This window comes from Artemia sp. Qi Xiang Cuo, chromosome 5, assembly GCF_049724085.1.
Source record: "Artemia sp. Qi Xiang Cuo chromosome 5, ASM4972408v1, whole genome shotgun sequence".
Classification (NCBI taxonomy): Eukaryota; Metazoa; Arthropoda; class Branchiopoda; order Anostraca; family Artemiidae; genus Artemia; species Artemia sp. Qi Xiang Cuo.
Genome location: NC_142798.1, coordinates 32,089,351 through 32,116,132, shown reverse-complemented (window position 1 = coordinate 32,116,132; position 26,782 = coordinate 32,089,351). Strand labels below are relative to the sequence as shown.

Sequence of the window (26,782 nt, the reverse complement as noted above, 5' to 3'; positions counted from 1 at the left end):
GTGTGTGTGTGTAAGTTTTTGTGTGCATGTAAGTTTTTGTGTGCATGTGTAAGTTTGTGTGTGTGTGTGTTAGTTTTGGCGTGTGTGTGTGTAAGTTTTCGTGTGTGTGTGTTTAAGTTTTAGTGTGCAGGTTTAAGATTTTGTTTGTGTAATTTTTGGCGTTTTTTTTTACGTTTTAGTGTTTTTTTGTGTAAGTTTTGTGTGTTTTTTTGTGTGTATGTTTTTGTGAGTGTTTGTGTGAGTTTTTTTTGTGTTCATGTGTAAGTTTTTTGTGTGTGTGTGTGTGTGTGTAATTTTGTGTGTGTGTTTATGTTTGTTCGTGTGTGTGTGAGTTTTCTTTTGTGTGTGTGTGTGTGTTTTGTGTGTGTGTGTGTGTGTGTGTAAGTTTTTGTGTGCTTTTTAGATTTCTTGTTCATGTTATTTTTCTCTTTAATGTTTAAGTGTTTGTGTGTGTGTGTGTGTGTGTGTATTTGAGTTTGTTTTTAATATGTTGCGGTTGTTTTTATTTTTTCGTGTGTGTGTGTGTGTATTTTTTGTGTGTGTGTGTGTGTGTGTGCATTTTTGTGTTCTTTTTTTTTTGAGTTTTTTTGTGTTCAGTTTATTTATTTTGTGTGTGTGTGTGTGTGTGTGTATGTTTTTGTGTGTGTTTAAGTTTTGGCGTGTGTGTGTAAGTTTTAGTGTGTGTGTTTTCGTGTGTGTGGGTATAAGTTTTGTGTGTGTGTGTGTGTATGTTTCTGTGTTAATGTAATTTTTCGTTTGAATGTAATTTATATTGTGCATGTGTAAGTTTGTGTGTGTGTGTTTGTGTAAGTTTTTTTTTGTGTGTGTGTAATTTTTGGTGTGAGTGTGTTATTTTTGGATTGTGTGTGTGATTTTTAGTGTGTGTGTGTGTGTGTAAGTTTTTGTGTGTGTGTGTAAGTTTTTGTGCGTGTGTGGAAGTTTGTGTGGGGGTGTAAGTTTTTGTGTGAATGGAAGTTTTTGTGTGCATGTATGTTTGTGAGTGTGGGTCTAAGATTTTGTGTGTGTGTGTGTAAGTTTTTGTGTGTCTTAGCTTTTGTGTGTGGTTGTAAGTTTTGTGTGTGTGTGTGTAAGTTTGTGTGTGTGTGTGTGTGTGTGTGTAAGTTTTTGTGTGCGTAAGTTTTTTTTGTGTGTGTGTGTGTATTAGTTTGTGTGTGTGTGTGTGTGTGTGTGTAATTTTTTGTGTGTTTATGTTTTGTCGTGTGTATGTAAGTTTTCGTGTGTGTGTGTGTAAGTTTTGTGTGTGTGTGTGTGTGAGTTTTTGTGTATGTAAGTTTTGGCGTGTGTGTGTAAGTTTTCGTGTGTGTGTGTGTAAGTTTTTTGTGTGTGTGTGTGTGTGTGTGTGTATGTTTTTTTTTGTTTGTGTTATTGTTTGTGAGTGTTTGTTTTTTTGTGTGTGTGTGTAATTTTTTTTGTGTGTGTTTTTTTTGGCGTGTGTGTGTTTTTTTTAGTGTGTGTGTGTGTGTGTGTGTATTTTTTTTTTGTGTGTGTGTGTGTATTTTTTTTTGTGCATGTAAGTTTTTGTGTGAATGTAAGTTTTCTTGTGCATGTGTTAGTTTTTGTGTGTGTGTGTGTGTGTAAGTTTTTGTGTGTGTGTGTGTGTTAGTTTTGGCGTGTGTGTGTTAGTTTTCGTGTGTGTGTGTGTAATTTTTCGTGTGTGTGTGTAAGTTTTTGTGTGTGTGTTTATGTTTTTGTGGGTGTGTAAGTTTTGGTGTGCTTGTTGGGGGCCCGGGGGAGGCCGTTTGGGGCCCTGGGTGGGCTTTGGGGGGTCGGGGTACATTTGGGGACCGGGGGAGTGCCTTTGGGAGCCCAGTGGACCTTTGGGGACCGGGGGAGGACCTTTGGGGGACCGGGGGACCCTTGGGGGCCGGTTGGCCCTTTGGGGGCCGGTTGGCCCTTTGGGAGCCCAGGGGACCTTTGCGGACCGGGGGAGGGCCTCTGGGGCACTGGGAGGGCCTTTGGGGCACAGGGAGGGCCTTTGGGGGTCCGGGGGGCAGTTGGGGGCCTGGGGGACTTTTGGGGACCGGTGGAGGGCCTTTGGGAACCCGTTGGTCCTTTGGGAGCCCGATGGGCCTGTGGGGGGCCCGGGGATGGCCTTTGGGGGTCTGGGTGGGCCTTTGGGGGCGCCGATGGCCCTTTGGGAGCTTGGGGGGCCTTTGAGGACCGGGGGCTTCCTTCGGGGTTGGGGTAGGAGGATTGGAACCCTTTGGGTTGGGTTAGAGGACCTCACAACACTGTTCAAATGAAATTTGTGTATTATAACGACCACAGAGTTTCACCATTAAATTCTCTTCTAAAATCTCTTCAAAAATCATCTTTTAAAATGTCTCTAACTGTTTCGCCGAAATAGTTCCATAACCTGTCTAAAACAGTTTCGCCCAAATAATCCCTAAACGTAATTCAGCGTATTCCTTTTGTTTTTGGCGTCTCTGCGCTAATGCATTTCAAATTAATAAGAAACCTGATTCCCGCGCTAAAACAATTCATCACTATGTTTCTTGGAGAATTGTTTCCATGGTCTTTGGCTATTAATATCCTTTGGAGTTCGACCAAAAGCGTTGTTTCCGAGGCAAAGACATTAATGACTTGGATCTATTCCTGGAGAATCGTTTCTATGCGAAAATTTTTAAAGTCTGACAAATGATGTCATTGGTTAATTGATCTGTCAAGAAAGGGGAATTAATTTGTTTTTTCTAAGGGGAATTATTGATTCACGATAGGTGAATTGAGGTCGACAGCACAGGTGTTCCAAAGTCGATGTTGTTTTTGTTGTAAGTGCTCGCTCTCAGTGAATGTCAAGGCCGATGTTGTTGTTGTTGACAACTTGGAAAAAGAGGTCATTGACCCCATTAACAACGTGTTCCCCCTAATGACTCTATGCCCATATTAGGACCATAAACCACGTGGTTCTCGTGGGAGTTTTTTAAAAAAGTGTCCGGATCGGGATTCGAAGGGGTAGATCAATAACATTGTTCCCGTTAGAATTCAATGCGCATGTGCAACCTTCGTTCCGGAGTTATTACACATAGAAACATCAAATAAATCGACCTTGGAAAAAGAGGTCATTGACCGATTACGCAATCATTCTCCCTAGGGTTTCCATGCCCATATTAGGACCATAAACCACGTGGTTCGTTCTGTGCTGGTACCCCCCATTCTACTTTTTACTCCAACAGAAACTTTCAGCCTACAAGTGCCAATGTAGAATAGAACAAGAATAGGAGATAGCAAATCAGTTTAAAAATATCGAAAACTCCTCCATATCCAGGAATATCTAGTCCAGAAATTCATCTTTACGGTTCACCTCGAGCAATGAGCCACAATTCGTCATTAAAGTTTATGGTAGTTAACCTCCTGTTCATGGTACTTACCGTTAATGTTAAAGGATAGTAAGTAAAGAAGGACCTATGAGAATAAAAATTAATACTCTGAAAAATGGAACTAGATGACAATACATACATCAAAAGAATAAGCTTTTTATGTATATCCCCAATATTTAAAATTATTTAAGTTTAAAGCAGCTAATCAAAAGCTATTAGCCTAATTTTTGCAAACACCAAAAAAGGAGACAATATGGATGAAAGCCCCCTATATTTGCGAGACTCCAATCGAAAAAAATAGAAATTCTAATTATAAAAACGAATGAGCCCCCCCCCCCCCCCCTGAATCGTGATAGTTTTACAATTTTTCGTATCTTTTCATGCATTTATCGTTTCAGACAATTAATTTTCGAAATTTCCCCTTCCCGACCCGTACTATTGCGTACGGGCCAGATGCCAAAAGTTTCAGAATTCTAAAATTTATACTTCTCAGGTCCTTTTCTCTCTTTGTTATTTCCGTTGAGTGAGAGAGAGAGAGAGAGGGAGAGAGAGAGAGAGAGAGAGAGAGAGAGAGAGAGCGAGAGAGAGAGAGAGAGAGAGAGAGAGAGAGAGAGAGAGAGAGAGAGAGAGTGAGAAAGAGAGAGAGAGAGAGAGAGAGAGAGAGAGAGAGAAAGAAATCGAATTGGTTCTAGACACCCCGTCCAGACTACTGGCAAATCATAACTGAATTTGATTAAAGAAATAAAACTTACAGCCTAGGGGCTAGTAGGCTAATGCGCGTACTGCACGAAGGTGACTAGTCACCTCTATCTTTTTTCTTTTTGTTTGTTTTGCAAAACACGATTTATAGGGCAACGAATGTAAAGTTACCATTAGGCTACATAAATGAGGTAGTTAATCAAAACGTATTAGTGTTTTTAACTTACTGTTTTAAGCTACATTACTTACAGACACACACTTATTTTGGCTATAATTAATTAATTTGGGATGAACAGTGTACAAACCTGATAACTGTGTAACACGGCCAAATTAAGCTCCACAGACGCTTTGTCTTTCCAGAGAGAAATATTTGTACGTATATCCAATCCCATTCGTGTTGCAATTACCTGTATAAAAAAAAAAAAAACAGAAAGATAAGACAACTGTAACAAGGCCATATCCAGGGGGGCTAGAGGCTTGACCCCCCCCCTTCTCTGAAATGTTTGTTCGAGTCATAAAAACGTAACAAAAATGAACATAAGTAAATTTTTTATGCGTTTTTAAAAGTTTTTTCTTCCCCAAAACAAATACTGGAAACGTTTTGAACCATAATGTATAAATGTCCTTAAAATGCTTTAAAATTACTAAGAAAAAAATTAGAAACGTCAGCACTGTGTCAAACATGTGAAAAACAAAAACTTAATGTTAAAGTGCATCAGAGCAGCGATAATTCCTCTTAACTCCACCAGAGCTCCTCTGGATTGAAAGTGGTTGGAGCAACCCCCTCCTATGTTTTTTTACCCTTGGGCACTCTTTTAGCCCTCAATTGAACCCAAGCAATATTTTGAGATGACCATTTTGCTCAGAAAGGTCCAAATAATTTACGGAATAATAATAATAATAATAATAATAATGAATATCTCTAGGACGTGGAGCTGTATTAACAAACTGGTCGTCAGCTTTAAACTAAAATCTAACATTTTAATTCTTAAAAATTAAAAAATGCTTAAGAAAATATATAATAAATATTCCCACAGTTAGACATTGCAACAAAAGGTTTTAATTGCAACAAAAAGTTTCTATAAAAAAAAAACACACTTGGGATAATCAGTTTAGTTTTAGCATTCAAAAGGACAATATTTTTTAGGGCTATTTTTTCTTTCAATTTCATTTAATTAAAAGTATAGAAACTGACTTCTAAACAAGACTTTTTAAACGTAATTCGTTGGGGCTACGAATTACTTGAAACAGTAAAAAATTCTGTAAAGTTGTCTTTCTTAGTCATGGCCAGGGCCGGTTTTAAAGCTTTGATGCTTTTAGGCCCAAGCGTTTTTCCGCTCCGTTTGTGCGAGATTTTCAGGGAAATCCCGAAAATTTAGGGATAGTGAAAGCACTGCACAAAATGCAACAGATGAGCCAAAAGTAATGAAAGAGAGAGGTGTTACCAAACTTTCAGCTGCCATTCTTGGAAGACATCTGACAGTTTATAAATGACCACAGAATTCCTATCTTGTCATAAAATCACTTTTCTGTAAATAGACAGCGCGGAGTGCACTTTAACGATAAATCACAGTAGTCCAGTTTTTGTTAAGAAAAAAAAAATACTCGGTGATAATTTAGTGCGCCAAATGGCATTTTGCGCCCCTAGGCCCAGGCCTAGTATCCCTATTAGTAAATCCTGGCCTGGTCATAGCCATTGAAAAAAAAAGTTTACAGGAAACAACATAATATTAGAATAAATACATTCACTAGCGATTAGCTTAGGTTCTGCGATTTAGAGTCTTGCTTAATTATTCATTTAGTTTGTACTCGTTTTAGCTTGCATTTATGCACTCATAGTACTTTCTGCTTGTTCTAAGTTTGACTTATTATGTGATTCCAGTTCAGCTCCTTCTGGGTTTAAATACCACTTTTCGCTATTCTTTGAAAAAAATTCAAGAAAATAAAATTTAGCAAAACGACAAGATGGGTAGGAACTAAGAAAGTACAGTAACGTTTCGAAAATTACAACATACCAGGGAAAATTAGGTTAAAGAGACATTTTAAATAACAAGTACTTATAATTGCTTATAAATGCATCTTTTGATTCAGATGTAAATTAACAAAATTAAAAAATAAAGCTTTCTTACGCCAAAAGGATAAATAAGTCTCAAGCGAGAAAAAATTAACTCACACAATAGGATGAGGTAAGGGCGGCTATCACCAAATGAAATCTTTGGTTTGACGCTCTAATATATTTTACCTCGTGCTTAAAACATTAGCATATTAAAAAAAAATGAAAAAGGGAAAAAGAATTGGGAGGGACCCAGATAATAAATCATGGGGTGCATTTTGCTTGTATCCAATTTCTTATATGGCAAACCATATCCTAGTATGGTTATTGGCAGGTTATTTATATAGGCGATGAAAGCCTTCCTTTGGCGAGTCGGAGTTTTACTCCTCCAAAGTTTTAAGCGCTTTCCATTTACATACAAGAAAAAAAAATGCATAACACGTACATAATTCCTTGGCTATAGCCTATATCAAAGATGAAAATAACGTAGAACGTTGTTAAAAAGGAAATTTTGGGTATTAATCCATTAACCTGTGATTCATAGAACTAAATTCAAGGAACCCCTGATCCAAGCACCACAAAAACAGGCTTTACAATGATTATTTTTTGTCACATCAACTTCTATGGTGGCCATGGGTGTGCACGAATCCTGTCCAGCACTGGGAGAGGGACTAGAAAATTTTTGCAAAGAAGACAAGAGTGGGGCGGGGGAACACAATAGAAAGACCATTCATTTTGAGCCAGCAAATTTTTCTTTTTCTGGGTGTGGAGGGGTCCTCAAGGTCAGTCTTCTGTCAGTGTCCAAGCATGTGTGATTGCAACTGTAACACGATTAAACACAACAAAAACACAATTTTGTAACCAGAAATTTTTAACGGTTCGACGAATCCCAATGAACAATTTGGCTCTCAGCCTAAAAGAACTGAAATCGCTACTCTGATTTAAGAGATACTTTTTCAGCAGCGCTGATGGATGGTACCACTGTATATAGAATTAGCGCTGATGGATGGTACCTAATTATATATACAGTGGATGGTACGGGCAATGTGGCCACCACTTAAGAAGGTTTATAGGGACTATATATGAGAATATATAGTCCTAAGTGTACAAATCCTTAATTCAATTAAAGTCTAATGTTCTAAGTATCTTTTAATGTACTATAAAAGGACGTTTTCCAATTATAATATTTTTAACAAAACTATTCAGTCCAGATGCTTATATGGGACAAGTAAATGTCAAACATCAAAGGCAATATCTTTTGCTGTTAGTATAACGGATTATGCAAACCCATCTGGAGACGGATGTTTTGCATAAACTTCATATTTTGAGTTTCTGTTCTCACAAAGCTATGTTAAGCCGCATTCCATCTACTTCCAGTAAATTTTGAGACCTTCAAACTTTCTAATAAGAAAAGAAAGAGATTTCCGAAACCTCAGCTTACGCTATTTCGCTCATATTGTCTTTTAAAGTTTTTAAATAAAAAAAAGCTTTTCTAAATAGAAGTAGGGAGTGACATTAAAACATAAAACCAGCATAAATCACTTTATATATGGGAGGGGGAGCTGCTCCCTCCTGAACATGCTACTATTTACGCTAGAGTTTGACTTTTTGTCCCAATGATTTAAGAACAACCGCTCTAACACAAGTGCCGTTGAATTGGAATAAGAAGTAGTTTTGAATACTTACAAAACCTTAGCGTAAGAAGTGGGAGGGGGAGGGGGATCAGTGCCTCAATTTCCTTTGAAAAAAATGTTGTTTTTTATTTAGTTTCTGATCGTTTTCCAAAACATGCCGGGGCTATGATGTGATCAGGACTGCCACTCCCATTCATCCCCCTGTTGAATCATATATACCAATACATGTAATTTGACCAATAGTGTCCTAGATTGGTAGCATAAAATTTGCTTGGAGATTAATGTAATTTCTCTGCTACTGGAATTTTTTTATGTAGTAAAAATTGACTAAAGCGACTGAATGTATTTGAAAAAATTAAATGCAGAAGATTAGCTATGCTGGATTTGACATTGAGTTCATTCGCAATTTAACGAACATTGTGCGAAAGGCCTGTAAATCTTGTTGGACAACTTTAAACTTTAAAACGAATTTTATATCTTCGCAACTACCATAAAAGTTGATTTTTTTTAATGTTTACATGTCGCTATCAACGCATTTTTTAAAAGTTCTTATTATTGTAAGTACAAGTCGCTCCTTTTTTCGTTTATTACGTTTCTTACGCAGTTTGTTCCCACGTTATTGTTTAATCTATAAAAAGTAGACATAAAACCCAATATTTCAAGTTAAACGTAGATAAAAGAAAGTTATTGGTAACATTTTGCTCTCTCTACTGCGAAATTCAGTAACGATGCTCAAAATACTCCAACATCTTCCCACTTTTTGTGCCAGTAAGCATATAAACTATGTTACAAATAAAATATTTTCTGCAATAAGATGGGAGCCATTACCCGGCAACACCTATATACAGGCTTAATTGAATTAAGGGAGGTTAGAGACCAACTTACGCCTCCTCCTCCCCCGACCCTCTTCTACATTTTCCTGAATATTCATGGGAAGTTAGAAAATTTGGATACTGAAATGAAATATTCGAGGACTCTGGCACCCCCCCCCCCAAAAAAAAAAAATCTGCACAGTAGCCCACTGGACCTCTGGCAAAATAGTTTTCACTATTTCAGACACAAAAAAACTTTCACTATTGCTACCGCACAATGCTTCTGGCAACTTAAAAGGGCACTATAATTTTAATTGGCGTTTGAAATGGCCATCTACCGATTTTCTAGGACCATTGGATCCAGAAGAAAACCCCAATAAAAAACAAACAAAAAAAACGCATAAGCAAGCATCCGTTTTCTTCCTTCTTGAAAAAATGTATATAGAATTGAACATTTTTTTTTCAATGAGAGATGGAAACCTGAATAGCAATATCCTCTGATGGGCTGAATTTGAAGGTGTAATTTTAAACAAAATCATTGGCCCTCTTGGGAGTGTTTTTCCTCTTTTTCGAAAACTGTGCTATTTTTCTCAGGCTCGGAGATATTGAAGCAGAAGTTTAAGCCTGATTAATTTTATATATTTTGAATAGCCATAAAAGGCAGATTTATTTGACACATACATTGTTATCAGCCGCAAATTAGTTGAACATCCCCAATTTAGTTTATTTAGTTTATCATCCCCAAAATAATAATTTGAAGGCCAGACGTAATACCCAAAGGTTTTCCTGGTATATTGCACAGAAAACCTTTTCGTATTCTGTATATACATAGTTTATTTTGATTTAATTTCATATCCACCTCAACTTCCCTCAAAGGTTCAATTTGATACCGTACCCTATTACATTCCCTAGATATTGCAGCTATGTCATTTTGATGATCTTAAACTTTTTTGATTTAGTTCAATAATAGTAGTAGTAGTAGAAGTAGTAGTAGCTGTTACACCCTTCTGACAACCTGCATCAACTTAGCGTGTTTCTATTTAGTTCTACATCCCACTAAACATCCTCTCAAAGTTTTGCCTCAATACCCCTAGCTTCAGTAATGGTAGCAGTGGAAGTAAGAGAAGTCGTAGTCGTAGTAGTAGCAGTATCAGCAATTTTAGTAGCAGTTGAAGTAGTAGTAGTAGTACCAGTTGTAGTAATAGCAGTAGTAGCAGTAGCAGTAGTAGTAGTAGTATTAGTAGTAATAGTAGTAGTTGTAGTGGTAGCAGCAGCAGTATTAGTAGTATCCACATAGTGCCTTTGGTTATTTCAAAATCCCCCTAATATGACCTGAAAGATTCAACCTAATACCCTAAGCCATTCCTGAGATATTGCTGATGTGCCCTTTTTGACAACTTGTATGCACATAACGGGTTTTGAATTAGTTCAACATTCCCCCAAACATTTCCAGAAGGTTTCACGTTAATACCCTTAGCCTCAGCAGTAGTAATAGCAGTAGCAGTAGTATTAGTGACAGTAGTAGTAGCAGTAGTAATAGTAGTAGAAGTAGTAGTAGCAGTAATAGTAGTAGAAGTAGTATTAGTAGAGGTAGTGGAAGTAGTAGAAGTAGTAGTAGTAGAAGTTGTAGAAGTAGTAGTAGTAGTTGTAGTAGTAGTAGTGGTAGTAGTAGCCTAGTAGTAGTGGTAGTAGTAGTAGTAGTAGTAGTAGTAGCAGCAGTAGTAGTATAGAAACAGTAGTTTTAGAAGTAGTAGTAGTAACAGTAGTAGTGGTGGTGGTAGTTGTAGTAGTAGTAGTAGTAGTAGTAGTAGTAGTAGTAGTAGTAGTAGTAAAAGTAGTAGTAGTAGTAGTAGTAGTAGTAGTAGTAGTAGTAGTAATAGTAGTAGTAGTAGTAGCAATAGTAGTAGTAGCAGAAGTAGCAAAAGTAGTAATAGTAGTAGAGGTATGCACATAGTGCCTTTTGGTTAGTTCAACATCCCCCTCAACATGCCCTGAAATTTCAAAATTAATACTCTGAGCCGTTCTTAAGATGTTGCTTATATGCTGTTTTGGCAACCTGTATGCACACAGTGTATTTTGATTTAGTTCAAATTCCCATTCATTTTTACATTAATACCCTTAGTAGTAGCATTCGTTATATTAGTAGTTATAGTAGTAGCATTGGTAGTAGCAGCTGTTTTCTGCTTGTAAAAAGACAGTCCACAGTCCCACTGGAGTCTAGTCCTTGTTCATGTTTTTTGTTGTTTTTTTCTTGAGAGTAGATTTCATTTAACACTAAGTATAAGAAGGAAGAAGAAAAGAAAAAATCTTTCCTTGGAATTTTCATTACAAGCACTCGAAATTTACCGCGTTGGGCGCGGTTATAGCAAATTATTTCCTTCCAGTACTACTAGTTGAGAAACAGCACATGAAAAGGGCTTCTTTAATTAAGTTTTGTTTGCCTTCTAATGGGCTATCAGTCTTCATAGTTTATTTTCAGGAAAGTCTTTCTAACATCCCTTTTCTATTATTTTTTAATTTTCTATCATTCGTCTGTTATAGCTGCGCAAATATATACTTGCAAAAACAAGATATATCACATTATCGCTTTAAAAAATTAGAATTTGCGTCAATTGTAGAAAACTTATTGGATTAAAAAGGAAATGATGAGATAAAAAAAAATAAACAACAATAGATACACGACTCTGTATTTACTATCAAATTACCTGATACAGGCTACAGACCATTTTATACAAAATTGGAGGAAATTCCTTGGAAAACGAAAATACTAGCTTCAGAAAGTTTGTATATGTGAATATGTGGACGAAAACGCATGCCATTCTATCCAATGTAGTCTGAAAATTCTGAGTATGAGTCGTTGAATATTCAAATTTCATTGCGTATTCTTTGGAGAGAATTACTTATTATCAAAGATAGTGTAAAATCTTTTGTTGAAGTATAGCCTGCAGAAATAGAACAGAAGCACAGAATCAGAAACTATTCGGAAGCATACAAAATTGCTAATACAAGATTGTCAAAGTGATAATGTATTGTCTTTATTTTTTCATTTTCCACAATAGCCGTGTATTTTTATACAGTTTTCAGGATTTTCTTAGGCTTTCATTTCCGAGGTCGACCATTGATTCAAAATATCTTCTTTTTTTTTACTTTAATATTTAGTGCGGAAAGGTTTAAATTTCAAAAGAGGATACAAACCATTGTTTTTGCCTGAAATATTTACATATTCCAAAGGACACTAAGAACTTAAATTTACAGGAGTGGCTTCTGAAGTTACAAAGCGATTTAAAAATGTTTGGACTGCTCTTGTAGTGTCTGTCCAGCCTGACAAATCTGAGATGTTTTAAATTATTAATGCTGAACTGTTATGCTGGAAAGGCTGCAGATCAACATGCTTGCGTAAGCTCCTCTGATTTCAATAAAAATAGCAGAGTTTTCGTCAAAATAACAAGACCAAAAAATTACATTTCTAAGATTTAGGAGATTACGTAAAGATTATAAAATAAGACAAACTCCCCCTGACCATGAACCCCGTGATCTCCTTCCTAATAGTTGGTCCACAGCAACTATATTTCGCATATCTGACAGTATAACTGTATGAACGGTTTATGGTTAATGATTTTTTTTTTCTATGGATTGCATATATGTTCGTAGTCAAATGTGCCATGCTACGGCAGGATGGCCCTTGAAAGTGGAATATTATAAAAATAGCTTTCTATCTTTACGTGTAGCTATACTATATGTGTTTACGTGTAGCATAGATATCTTTACGTGCAGCTACCATATAAATCTACATAAAGATATCTTTGTATAGCATTTAAACACGTGAAATGCCCACCCCATTGTTCTAGGAAACGTTGAAATTGATGAGATAACTACCAATTGGAAAATTTTTACTCCCCCCTTTTCTAAATTTATGTTATTTTATTATGCTTAGTATTCATTTAAAATTAATGCATAAAATGCTAATTCAGGCATATATCTTTATTAAACTTTTTTTTATGATTTTCAGTTTCTATTGACAAGAGCTACTATTTAGGCAGATAAGAGCTACCGTTTAGGCCTACTTCATTAATTATGGCGAATGGTTGATGCACTTGTTGACAGTACTAAAAGGGTTAGGAATCAATAAGGCCCTAGGCACTGATAGTCTGGTAACTGATTTTTATAAGTATGGTGGTTGTGAAGAGATAAGTAACTGAAGATTATGAATTCAGTTTTAGAAAAGGGTAAGAACCTAGTAATTTTAGGAAAGCTCTAATTGCGCTCCTTTATAAGAATGGTGATGAGAGTGAGATTTGTAATTATAGAGGCATTAGATTGGTTTCTGTAGGAAACAAATTACTTAGTATGGTTATACTTTTCAGACTTTGAGATACTGTAGATAAAGCTTTAAAAGTAGAACAGTGCGGTTTTAGGAAGAGGGGAGGATACGCCGATCAAATTTTCATTTCTTATATTAATAGCTGAGAAGTGCCTGAGTCACTAGACCTCTTTAGCCCAAAGTCTCATAGATTACAAGCAAGCGTTTGATTCAGCTGCTAGAACAGCTTTACCGAAGGTCCCATCCTTACATGGTATACTGGATAAATACATGAAAGTGATCAGTTTTACGTACGAGATTAACATTAGTGCAGTTGAGGCATGGAATGAAGGTAGCAGCTGCTTTCGTATTAGATCAGGAGTTAAGCAGGGTTGCGTCCTATCCCAATTTATATTATTTTGATAGACTTTGTCCTAAGGAGCACAGCAAAGGCAATGGGAGAATACGGAACTAACTGAGGAGGTAAAGTTATCCTAGACTAAGATAATACTGATAATTTTTATCATCCTAGATGAAAATTTTAGCAAAATGGTGTTGTTTAATGAAATGATCGATCAAGTGGACAGCTACACTCACCAAGGTAGTATCATAGGGATCGCAATAGCGCTGCCTAAGTAAAAACGATGTTGGCACAATGTATTATTTTTTTTTTTTCCCTTTTATACCAGGGCACTTCGTATCTAAGGAGTTGTCGTAGAAACTTTGAGAAAGGATCATTCGATTAGGAAATTGGGAGGGCTAGTGCCCTTTGTAATAGTCAAAAGTGATTGGAGGAAAACTAACACCTTTCCCGCGTCCACTATTTCCCCAAACATATCCAATCAAAATTTTGATATGGCCATTTTGTTCAACGCTGTTGAAAAGTCCGGAAATTATGTTTTTGATGATGACACCCCCCCCCCCAAAGCCCTCAGGGCAAGGGTTGTAAGCTATGCACTGGGAGCATAAAAGGTTTTTGTAGAAAGCGGTGTCGTAGAAACTTCAAGAAGAGATCATTCGATTGGAGACTGAAAGGGCTAGTGCCCTTTTTAATAGTCAAAATGATTGGAGGGCAACTAGCCCCCCTCTCACGCCCACCATTTTCCCAAACACATCCAATCAGAATTTTGAGATTGCTATTTTGTTCAACGTAGTTGAAAGTTATGGAAATTAAGTCTTTAAGGATGACAACCCCACACACCCCTTCGGGCAAGGGTTGTAAGTTATGCCCTGGGGGCATATAAGGTTTTTATAGAAATCGTTGTCGTGTAAATTTCAGAAAGGGCTCTTTCGATTGGAAATTGAAATGGCTAGTGCCCGTTTAATAGTCAAAATTGATTGGAGGGCGACTAATCCCTCTCTCACACCCACTATTACCCCAAAAACATCCATTATACTCATTAAAAACTTTGCCGACAATCTCTCAGAGCCTTTGTCCTTACTTTTTCATGATATTACCTCTACTGGTAAATTCCCAAATTGATGGAAATTAGGTTTTATTACTCCGGTAAAAAAGAAAGGTAACAAGCAAGATTTTGATGATGTCCGTCTTATTACTTTTACTCCAGTTTCTTCCAAGCTATATGAAAGATTTTTAGCTGAACGGTTAAAAGTAAAGATAATCCCAAATGTTGACCAACGACAATTCAGAAACCTACGCTCTACATCTACCACCCACTATCTTGTTCACCTTATGAACCCAATATGTAACACGCTCGAAAAACCCAATACCTGGTTCAATGTTATCGCTGTTGACTTGCAAAAAGCTTTCGATTTGATTAACCACAATATACTGGTAAAAAAAAACAACTATCTAATGACTTTCAAGTTGATCCTTATTTAATTAGCACAATTGCGTCTTTCCTCTCTAGTAGAACACAAGTCGTGAAATAGCAAAATGTATATTCTCATCCCCTCCCAATTTATAATAGTGTGCCCCAGGGAACGCTCTTAGGTCCAATTTTATTTCTTACAATGATAAAAAAAACGTTGGTGTCGATTTTCCGGATAGATGGAAATTCATTGATGATCTAACTGTCTTAGACATGTTTCAAAAATTTTAGAAGTAACCCAATGGAAATGATATCAGCCGAAGCTGTTACTAATGATATGAAAGTCAACCCTTTAAAGTCAACTGATCTTACTATTAATTTCCTTAAAACTCCCCCTTCTTTCTTGTGTTCAACCGGCCCTGAAATGTTACCATCTCAAAACGATGAAAATAGGATTGCTATATTAATGAAATCTTAAAACGTGCAAATGCCACATTTTCCCTCCTTAAACTCCTTAATAAATTTAAATGTCCTAAATCACATTGTTTGAGGATTTTCCTCTCATTTGCACGACTAACCCTCGAGTACGCGTGTCCTGTTTGGCATTCTGGCATCTCTATTAAATTGTCGGACAGAATAGAGGTAGTCCAAAAAAGGTGCCTAAGATATACATTCAATGAGGGTAAAGTACCTCATGTTTCCCCTCTTTGGAGAGCTAATCTTGTCACCCTTAAGGATAGGAGAGCAGGAATTTTCTTGCGTTTCGCTAACAATGCCCTTCATAAACCTCGAACAACTCCCCTTTTCCCTGGTCAATATTCATCCCTTTGACCCCACCTCCCGCGTTCTGTTTCAGCAAAAATCCCCCTTCTTGCTCCAATAAGAGTTTGCACTGAAAAATATAGAAGAACTTATATCATTTACATAGTTCACATTTTCAATCAGTGAATACCCGTAGTCCCCCCCCCTCACTCCCTTTTTATCTCATAATTTTTAATTTTAATATCTATTTTGCAAATTCTGAGGTTTTTTACTTTTTTAGTCACATAAATAACTTGTGTTTTTGTTTTAATTTTTTTTTACCCCTTTTTAATTTTACGAGTTTCTATTTTTTTGACATTTTTCCTGATTTGGCATTGCCCTTCTAATTTTATGAGTTTAATTTGTTTTTGTTTTTAACATTTGTACGTATTTGACATTGAGCCTTTTATAATTTATAACTGTTGTTTGTTTGTTTGTTTTTGTTGTTCTTTTTTCGTTTTATTTGACGACCTATATACCTATTATTTGAAAAAAACTACGTTTTCTAAAGAGTTAAAGAGGCTGAGTCACAAGTTCGAACCTTAAAACGTACAGGGATTAGAAGGTACAGTTGGGGGGCTGCCACCGCCCCAACACCCCGCTTTAGCAGCCATTAAATAAAAAAAAAAATTTTTAAACTTAAAGTAAGGAGCGACATTAAAACTTAAAACGAACAGAAATTATTCCGCATATGAAAGGGGCTGTGCCCTCCTCAACGCCTCGCTCTTTACGCTAAAGTTTTTATTGTTTAAAAAAAAGAGTTTTGAGAAAGTCCATCTTTAGCGTAAAGAGCGAGGCGTTGAGGAGGGCACAGCCCCTTTCATATATGGAATAATTTCTGTTCGTTTTAAGTTTTAATGTCGCTCCTTACTTTCAGTTAAAAAAATTTTTTTTAATATAAAGGCTGCGAAAGCGAGTGGTTTGGGGGGCAGCAGCCCCCCCAACTGTACCTTCTAATCCCTGTACGTTTTAAGGTTCGAACTTGTGACTCAGCCTCTTTAACTCTTTAGAAAACGTAGTTTTTTTCAAATAATTTCTGCACGTTTTTGTACAGTTTATTACTTATTATTGCTTGACTAACTGTTAGATGATTGTGTATAATTCTTTTTTTTCTCGACAGGGTGTTTAAAGGGTCCACCTTGTAACTCAGCCTCTTTAACTCTTTAGAAAACGTAATTTTTTTCAAATAATTTAACAAATAAAATGAGTTTATTTTTTAAAATTTAAATTCAGTATATAAAAAAATTCCTCTGCCGGGGAATCGAACCCGGGTCTTCCACCTGACAGTCAGGAGTATTGACCGCTGTACTAAAGAGACACAATTGTAATTGTTTTTTAGTAAGTGGAATCTATTCTTGACGAAAGGAAATCCCCACAAAACTTGATATTTGGTTTTTGGAAAACAGGGAAGGAGTAATCAGATTGAGCTGAAATTTCGGACTTAACTTTTCAAGAAGACGAAGGGCATTCAGGTGAGCCTTTCAGAGAATGTTGAAGGAATTGTTGAACTAAATCAAAACAGGTAATGTGTATACGGATTTTCAAAAAGGCGTAATTTAGGAATAGCTGAGTATATTAATTTGAAAAATTCAGGAAATGATAAGGCAGATGATCAAAAAGGCAATATTTGCATGCTACAAGAAATTACAATAAATAGCCGAGTCAAACTCAGAAATAACACAAATTAAAATAAACAGGTGAGTCAAACTCATAACGAGCAAAAATTAACATGAGTAAGGCTGATAACCCCTATGCCTTTTCAAGACCAGAACATAAGTTCGGCTTTACTGAAAACACAATACTTTTGAAGTGTTTTCACTTTTTTTTACTTTAATAAATAAGGAGGTGTGAAGTGGAGACCATGGATAAAATTTCCGAGGATCCAGAAGCTGCAACTAGACGGCATAATAGTAAAATACAGTACTGGCATGTTAATAAATTGAGAGGAAGTAGTCAATCCGGACTTGTACCGGTTAAGGATAGAAACGGAGCCACAATTAAGGGTAAAGAAAGGTTTAAAGAGAGATGCGCAGAACATTTTGAGAATATATTAAATCAAGATAGAGTTGCAGCAAAAGATATAGAGTAAAATGAAAAAGTTTGTGATATCTTGGATGTGAGGGAAGATTTGATTTGTGAGGAAGAATTACTGACAGTAACAAAAGGATTAAAAAATATTAAGGCTCCAGGTGGTCATAGTGTGGTTAATGAGATTCTCAAATATGGTAGCTAGGAGGTTAAAAATACGTTACTGAATATTATGAATATGATTTTTGAATAAAGAAAAGTACCTAACGATTTTAGGAAAGCCTTAATTAAACACTGAATAAAAAAGGTGATAAGAGTGAGTGTGGTGATTATCGTTTTTATTGCAAACTATGAGCTTTTCAGTTGATGCTCGTACTCAGTTAAGAATTTGTCAAGGTGCAAGTAAAAACTTTGATTTTATACCAGGTTTTCTAAGCAATATCAGGTTGACTTTTAAAACTACGTCGCGAAAATCAATAATTGGGAATTTGAGCTAATACCAGTGGACTTGTCATCTAGTCCATGGTCCAATGTGACTTTCTGTTTAAATTAATGAAAAAAAAAACTTTCCGAAGAAGAAGTTTTTCAAAGAAAAGTAAAGGCAAGTTTAAACTTAAGATCAGCAGATACAATTACCTGTTAAAGTTCAAACTCAAAACGACCAGAAATTACTATTAAAGAATAGATGAAACCCAAAAAGGACAGAAATTAAATAAATAATCATAGCAAAAAAACATACAACAAGTAATATTACAAATGAACAAATAAATCTTAAAGTGAGTAATTCTTAAATTGGATATTCAAATCAAGCTTAAAATGAAAAAAATATTTTGCTATTGAAGTATAAATGAAACCCAAAACGAACAGAAATTAAATAAAGAATTAATGCAAACAAACATACAATAAGTACTAATGTAGATGAATAAATAAATCTTTAGATGAGTGAAATTTAAATTGAATATGCAAATCAAGCTTGAAACGAAAAAAAATCACTACAAACAAGAGTTTGGGTAAAAAGTTTCAAGTTTCTAAAAATATCTTATTTCAAAATCAAACTTTCTTTTTCAAAACCAAATGTTCATCAAAGTATCAAAACTAGTATCAAAGTTAAAAAATGGATTTTTGTCGACGTTTTGTCGGAGTTTTTATTATCTAATGTTTGAACTATTTTTAACAAATAGCTATCTCAAAATTTTTATCGCATGGGTTTGGGGAAAAAAGGGCATGGTAGAGGCGATAATTGCCCTCTAATCTCTTTTGACTCTTAAAAATTGAACTAGAACTTTCATTTTACATTCAAATGAGCCCTCTCTTAAGTTTATACGAGTATCCTTTCCATTAGAACCATATATTCCACCAGGACCTAACTTGCAGCGCCTGCCCCCGGGCTCTGAGAGGCTATGTCGACACTGGAGTTTTTGTTATGCGACCTCTGAACTATCTCTAACAAAATTTCTATATCAAAATTTTTATCGGATACATTTGAGGGAAAAGAGGCGTGGGGGGATAGTTGCGGAACTGAACTAGAACTTTCAGTTTCCAATCAAATGAGCCTTCTCTGAAGTTTATACGACCATTCCTTCCATAACAGCTATATATGCCCGCCGCGCATATGTTACAACGCCTACCCCGGGCCCTAATGGATTATGTCGACCTCGGAGTTTTCGTTATATGATCTTTGAACTATTTTGAAAAAATAGCTCTCTCAAGGTACATATCGGATGGGTTTGAGGAAAACGGGGTGTAGAGGGGGAGGGGGCTAGTTGCCAGTAGTAAAGCATTAATAGATATCACGAGTGATTGCGTAATAAGCCTTACCACGGGCCAGGCATCTATATATTTGAACCCTACGCCTAGGGCATAGATATGTATGTAGGTTTCGAACGAATTGGGGTTACCAGGATCATTTGCAAAGAGGTACCGTTTCTATAGAAGGTATAGTAATTTGAAATATCATGTTGAATTTGCTTGAAGGTATATACTTTGCGTACGTGCCCGTACCAAACAGGTTGGTTATAATCTGTTCTGCTTCAAGTTTTTTCTGGCACAATTAACTGAATTTCTATTTCATGATAAACAAGTTTTTTTTAGGTTACATCCGTGTTGGAAAAACCGGTGGATCTTTTTAGTTTTCTTTACATTACATATTAGTAAGAGAATTTAATTAAATGAGAATAGTTTTTATTTGCAAGGATATTAGTAGAGGAAAAAAAAATGAGGGGTGCATTTACATTATTGGAGATTAATGATGGAGCTAACAACAGTGATGTAATTACTTCTTTAGTTTACGAGATTTGCGAATTTTTTTTTGCGAAAAGATATTTGCGAAAAGATATTTGCGTAGACGCTTACAAGGGACATTGCTAGAAAGTATTCAATAGCTTAATTGAAAAGTAACGATAGAATGACATTGTGACTTGACCTAGCTTTACCTCGCCGATGTGGTCTGTATAATACGTAAGTAACGTTTGAAAAATATTGTCAATTTAAAAATAATTGGCTGAAATGTGTTATGAGGGGGGGGGGGTGCAGAGAGGGGTGACGGGCACGAGGGTTCAGTTAAAGAGGATCCAGTTGCACGGAGGGAGGTCGGTTATACACGGGTTCAGTAACAAGGGGGGTTCAGGTGCCCGGGGGGTATCCCTTTTTTTTTTTTCGTAAATCGGGCTCCCTGTTTTCAGAAACGCTTCACTATAAATAAGGCTATTGTGTCTTTCTGAACTTTCTGTGCGAGGCAGGGATAACTATTTAGTTTAAATAATTCTAGGAGGACTTGTGTTTTGTGGCTGGTGTGGAAAAATGGTACTTGTTAAATATTCGGTTACACAGTCGACTATATATAAGGCTATTGCGTCTTTCTGAACTTTCTGTTGGAGGCGGGGGTAAGTATTTAGTTTAAATAATTCTAGGAGGAATTGAGTTTTAGGGATGGTGTTGAAAAATGGTATGTGTTGAATATTTGGGTAAACATACGGTTAAGAAACGCTTCACTATAAATAAGGCTATTGTGTCTTTCTGAACTTTCTGTGCGAGGCAGGGATAACTATTTAGTTTAAATAATTCTAGGAGGAATCGAGTTTTGTGGCTGGTGTGGAAAAATGGTACTTGTTAAATATTCGGGTAAACATTAGACTATAAATAAGGCTATTGCGTCTTTCTGAACTTTCTGTTTGAGGCGGGGGTAAGTATTTAGTTTAAATAATTCTAGGAGGAATTGAGTTTTGTGGATGGTGTTGAAAAATGGTAAGAGTTGACTATTTGGGTAAACATACGGTTAAGAAACGCTTCACTATAAATAAGGCTATTGTGTCTTTCTGAACTTTCTGTGCGAGGCAGGGATAACTATTTAGTTTAAATAATTCTAGGAGGAATTGAGTTTTGTGGATTGTGAGGAAAATTGTTACGTGTTAAATTTTAGTGTAAACATTCGAATATAAATAAGGCTATTGCGTCTTTCTGAACTTTCTGTTGGAGGCGGGGGTAAGTATTTAGTTTAAATAATTCTAGGAGGAATTGAGTTTTGTGGATGGTGTTGAAAAATGGTACGTGTTGAATATTTGGGTAAACATACGGCTAAGAAACGCTTCACTATAAATAAGGCTATTGTGTCTTTCTTAACTTTCTGTGCGAGGTAGGGATAACTATTTAGTTTAAATAATTCTAGGAGGAATTGAGTTTTGTGAGTGGTGTGGAAAAATGGTACTTGTTAAATATTCGGGTAAAGATTCGACTATAAATAAGGCTATTGCGTCTTTCTGAACTTTCTGTTGGAGGCGGGGGTAAGTATTTAGTTTAAATATTTCTAGGATGAATTGAGTTGTGGGGAGGGTGTTGAAAAATGGTAAGTGTTGAATATTTGGGTAAACATACGGTTAAGAAACGCTTCACTATAAATAAGGCTATTGTGTCTTTCTGAACTTTCTGTGCGAGGCAGGGATAGCTATTTAGTTTAAATAATTCTAGGAGGAATTGAGTTTTGTGGCTGGTGTGGAAAAATGGTACTTGTTAAATATTCGGGTAAACATTCGACTATAAATATGGCTATTGCGTCTTTCTGAACTTTCTGTTGGAGGCGGGGGTAAGTATTTAGTTTAAATAGTTCTAGGAGGAATTGAGTTTTGTGGATGGTGTTGAAAAATGATACGTGTTGAATATTTGGGTAAACATAAGGATAAGAAACGCTTCACTATAAATAAGGCTATTGTGTCTTTCTGAACTTTCTGTGCGAGGCAGGGATAACTATTTAGTTTAAATAATTCTAGGAGGAATTGAGTTTTGTGGCTGGTGTGGAAAAATGGTACTTGTTAAATATTCGGGTAAACATTCGACTATAAATAAGGCTATTGCGTCTTTCTGAACTTTCTCTTGGAGGCGGGGGTAAGTATTTAGTTTAAATAGTTCTAGGAGGACTTGAGTTTTGTGGATGGTGTTGAAAAATGGTAAGTGTTGAATATTTGTGTAAACATACGGTTAAGAAACGCTTCACTATAAATAAGGCTATTGTGTCTTTCTGAACTTTCTGTGAGAGGCAGGGATAACTATTTAGTTTAAATAATTCTAGGAGGAATTGAGTTTTGTGTCTGGTGTTGAAAAATGGTACTTGTTAAATATTCGGGTAAACATTCGACTATAAATAAGGCTATTGCGTCTTTCTGAACTTTCTGTTGGAGGCGGGGGTAAGTATTTAGTTTAAATGATTCTAGGAGGAATTGAGTTTTGTGGATGGTGTTGAAAAATGGTACGTGTTGAATATTTGGGTAAACATACGGCTAAAAAATGCTTCACTATAAATAAGGCTATTGTGTCTTTCTGAACTTTCTGTGCGAGGCTGGGTTAACTATTTAGTTTAAATAATTCTAGGAGGAATTGAGTTTTGTGACTGGTGTGGAAAAATGGTACTTGTTAAATATTCGGGTAAACATTCGACTATAAATAAGGCTATTGCGTCTTTCTGAACTTTCTGTTGGAGGCGGGGGTAAGTATTTAGTTTAAATAATTCTAGGAGGAATTGAGTTTTGTGGATGGTGTTGAAAAATGGTAAGTGTTGAATATTTGGGTAAACATACGGTTAAGAAACGCTTCACTATAAATAAGGCTATTGTGTCTTTCTGAACTTTCTGTGCGAGTCAGGGGTAACTATTTAGTTTAAATAATTGTAGGAGGAATTGAGTTTTGTGGCTGGTGTGGAAAAATGGTACTTGTTAAATATTCGGGTAAACATTCGACTATAAATATGACTATTGCGTCTTTCCGCTGAAATGCAAGAGTTGGAATATTTCAGTAGTGTTTGATGGTCGATTACCATGTGTCAGTTACATTTTCTCGATAGTCCTTACTTCATTTGAAGTTCTATTGTTTAAATGCCAGAGATGGAATATTTTAGTGGTTTTTGGTTATGGTCAAAATATCCACAGTTCCAGGATCATGTTTCTTCTAAGTTTATTTTGATCTGCATTAGTTTAGATGTAAGAGTTGGAATATTTCTCTAGTGTATGGTTGTGGTTTACCTTGTCACAGTTACATTTTCTTGATTTTTCAAAGTTCATTTTGAATTTCTTTCGTTGAAATGCAAGAGTTGGAATATTTCACCAGTGTTTGTTTGTGTTTTACCTTTTCACAGTTACATTTTCTTTTTATATCAAAGTTCATTTTTAATTTCTTTATTGTATATGCAAGATTTTTTACTTGTAATGTGCTATATGTAACGTAATACCTGGTCTCGGATTAAATCTATTTATTTTTTAAGGTTTATTTTGAATTTTTTTCATCGAAATTTTGGAGTTGGAATATTTCAGAAGGGTATTGATATGATATAAAATGGTAGAGTTATATTTTAATGATTTTTCAAAGTTCTTTTTGAATTTCTTTTGTTGAAGTGCAAGAGTTGGAATATTTTATTAGTGTTTTGTTGTTGTTTACCTTGTAACATTTACATTTTATTTATTTTTTCAAAGTTCATTTTGAATTTCTTTCGTTGAAATGCAAGAGTTGGAATATTTCAGTAGTGTATGGTTGTGGTTTACCTTGTCACAGTTACATTTTCTTGATTTTTCAAAGTTCATTTTGAATTTCTTTAGTTGAAATGCAAGATTTGGAATATTTCAGTAGTTGGTTTCTGTTTTCGTAAGGGTCACAGTTACATTTACTTTATTTTTCAAAGGCCATGGATATTGACTGTCGATTACATGCACTATATTGTCAATTAAATAAATGTGCTGTTGTGATGTAACTAGCGCAAGTACCTATAATATTATTATATATTTTAATATTTTATATAGTTAGTTTTAAATCTATAGTTTGTATATTTATTTAGTGTTTGGTTGTGTTTTTCTATTTCACTTATACATTTTCTTTTGATTCCTTTTTTCATTTTGATTTTCTTTCGATTAAATGAAAGATTTGGAATATTTCAGTAATGTTTGATCATGGTTTACCTTGTCACAGTTACATTTTCTTGATGTTACATTTTCTTTATTTTTCATAGTTCATTTTTAATTTCTTTAGTTGAAATGGAAGAGTTTGAATATTTCAGTATTGTTTGGTTGTGGTTTACCTTGTCACAGTTACATTTTCTTGATTTTTTAAAAGTTCATTTTGAATTTCTTTCGTTGAAATGCAAGAGTTGGAATAGTTCAGTAGTGTTTGTTGGTTGTTTACCGTGTCACTTTTACATTTTCTTTATTTTTAAAAGTTCATTTTGAATTTATTTCGATGATATGAAAGAGTTGGAATATTTCAGTAGTTTTTGCTTGTGGTTTACATAGTCCCAGTTACATTTTATTTATTTTTAAACGCTAAATTTTAATTTACTTTGTTGAATTTCAATAGTTGGAATATTTCAGTAGTGTTTGGTTGTGGTTTACAGTAGAGAGGGGGGTGCTACTCCCGTACGAACCACGTGGTTTATGGTTTTCTCAGTGAGACTGAAAAAACAGATGAAATTCTCACTTGAAAAACCATGAATTTTGTCACATTTATGATTGTTTTCATGGATGGATATGTGTGTTGTTCGATTTATTTGATGTTTTTCTCGGATGTCAACATCAAATTATGGATGTTTTATGGTTTTTGTCAGTGAGAATTTGAAAAACATGAATTTTCTCACATTTATGTCTGTTTTATGGTTTTTGTCAGTGAGAATGGAAAAACAGGAACTTTCTCACTTGGAAAACAAAAAACCACGTGGTCCTGTCACAAGTAGCACCTGTGCTGTCGACCTCAATTCACCTATCGTGACTCAATAATTCCCCTTAGAAACAACAAATTAATTTTCCCTTTCTTGACAGATCAATCAATCAATGACATCATCTGTCAGACTTTAAAAATTTTCGCCTAGAAACATTTCTCCAGGAATAGATCCAAAATCATTAATGTCTTTGCCTCGGGAACAGTTCTACTGGTCGAACTCCAAAGGATATTAATAACCCCCGGCCATGGAAACAATTAGGCAAGAAACATCTTAGCGATGAATTGTTTTAGCGCGCGAGAAGGTTTCATATTAATTTGAAATGCATTAGCACAGAGATGCCAATAACAAAGGAACACGCTGAATTTGCGTTTAGGGATTATTTGGGCGAAACCGTTTTAGACAGGTTATGGAACTATTTCGGCGAAACAGATAGAGACATTTTAAAAGAAGATTTTTGAAGAGATTTTGGAGGAGGTTTTGAGTGTGGTCGTTATAATACACAAGTTTCATTTGAACAGTGTTGTGAGGTCCTCTAACCCAACCCCAAAGGGTCCCAATCCTCCTACCCCAACCCCGAAGGAAGCCCCCTGTCCTCAAAGGTCCCCCAAGCTCCCAGAGCCCCAGCCCCCCCCCCCCCAAACGCCCTCCTCAGACCCTCAAAGACCCTCCTCTGGTCCTCAAAGGGCACCCGGATCCCCAAAGGGCACCCCGGACCCCAAAGGCCCTCCCCCCGGTCCGCCAAGGGCCCCCCAGCGCCCACAGAGCCACCGGCGCCCCCCACGCCCCACCCACACCTCCAAAGGCCATCCCCCGGCCCCCCACAGGTCCATCTATCTCCCCAAGGAACAACTGGGGCCCCAACGCCCTCCCTGGTCCTCAAAGGTCCCCCCAGCTCCCAAAGAGCCACCCGGCCCCCCACGGGTCCTCCCAAACACCCTCCCTGGACCCCCCAAAGAGTCCCCGCTCCATTTTTTTTTTAATACTTTTTTATTGATTTATTATATCTTTTCTTAACAAGTTACATTCATAATTTAATTCCTAAACCATTTTCCAACCTCAAAGAGTCCCCTCCCCAATTCGTAAATACTTTATTGAATTTTTTAACATGGTATTTTTTTAACTTTTTACGTATCTTAAAATGACATGAAATATGCTTACGGCTCTACCAATCGTACTCTGTGCTTGTTCATGGACACGACGCGGCTTTTCCACTGGTACTCTATGGTTGATTATCGACACTACCGAGTTTATTGCTTGCATTAAATCAGTATTTTTTACGCAGTGGAAGGATCAACATAAATTTCATACCTGTAAAAAGTGATGATGAATTATTCAACGAAAATGTACGCACATTAAAAAATGATTTTCGTGTTGAGGGATGGCACGGTGAGATGTCCGAACTATGAAACGTGTGCACGCGGAGATCTTATTGGCACTGTATGCATACTGTGTCATGACAGTGAGGAGTTAAATTCCTTTGGTGTACCCAAGAATTTCATTCGTGTAAACGGTGGATATGCAAGAGTATCATTACCAGAGAAATTAGTGCTCAAAGAGAATGCCAACTTAAAAATAATTGTTGATGATAGGGGACAACTCCTTGCTACGGCTTCTGGTAACACATTACCTGTTGATAAATCCTATCATCCTCTTTCCGGTATTAGCATTTCAAAGAGAACAAGAAAAAGACAAGCATACTCCTGCACCAACATCATAAATCATATCTTGTCAATGTGTCAAAACTGCCATCTATGTAAAAATAATGTGACAATAGACAGTGAAATCGCAGGCAGAATAAAAAAGGACATTAGCAGACAATATCATCAATGAATATAAAGATGAATTGACGGAAAGTGAAGCGCAAGTGTACTAATAATGTGTAATAATGTATTTAACGTTTTTTTATATTAATATTCTACATGTCATTATTTCATTAAAAATATTTTATGCATTATTTTGTTAAGTGTTCATTATTTTAGGGTATGCTAGAACGTCAATCGTTCAAAATATCTATTAAAAAGGTCAGAGATGAAAGAAAAAGAATTTTTAGAGATAAAGATACTACTAGCAGGCTCAATGTTTCATAGAAGATAGAAAAGTTCAAGATCTCTTCTGAATTTTACCAAAGAACACATTTCACTTCTAATTTCACCAGA

The 26,782-nt window shown here is 36.0% G+C and overlaps 1 protein-coding gene across 2 annotated transcripts in view; it reads right to left on the bottom strand.

Annotated features, from left to right (window-relative positions):
- Nos (Nitric oxide synthase) overlaps window positions 1–26,782 on the bottom strand; it is a 614,880-nt gene that overhangs the window by 247,289 nt on the left and 340,809 nt on the right. For both annotated transcript variants that reach the window (XM_089089493.1, XM_089089494.1), the window contains exon 9: window positions 4,343–4,444. In XM_089089493.1, coding sequence (XP_088945619.1) covers window positions 4,343–4,444 — 102 coding nt within the window. The remainder of the gene's footprint in view (window positions 1–4,342; window positions 4,445–26,782) is intronic.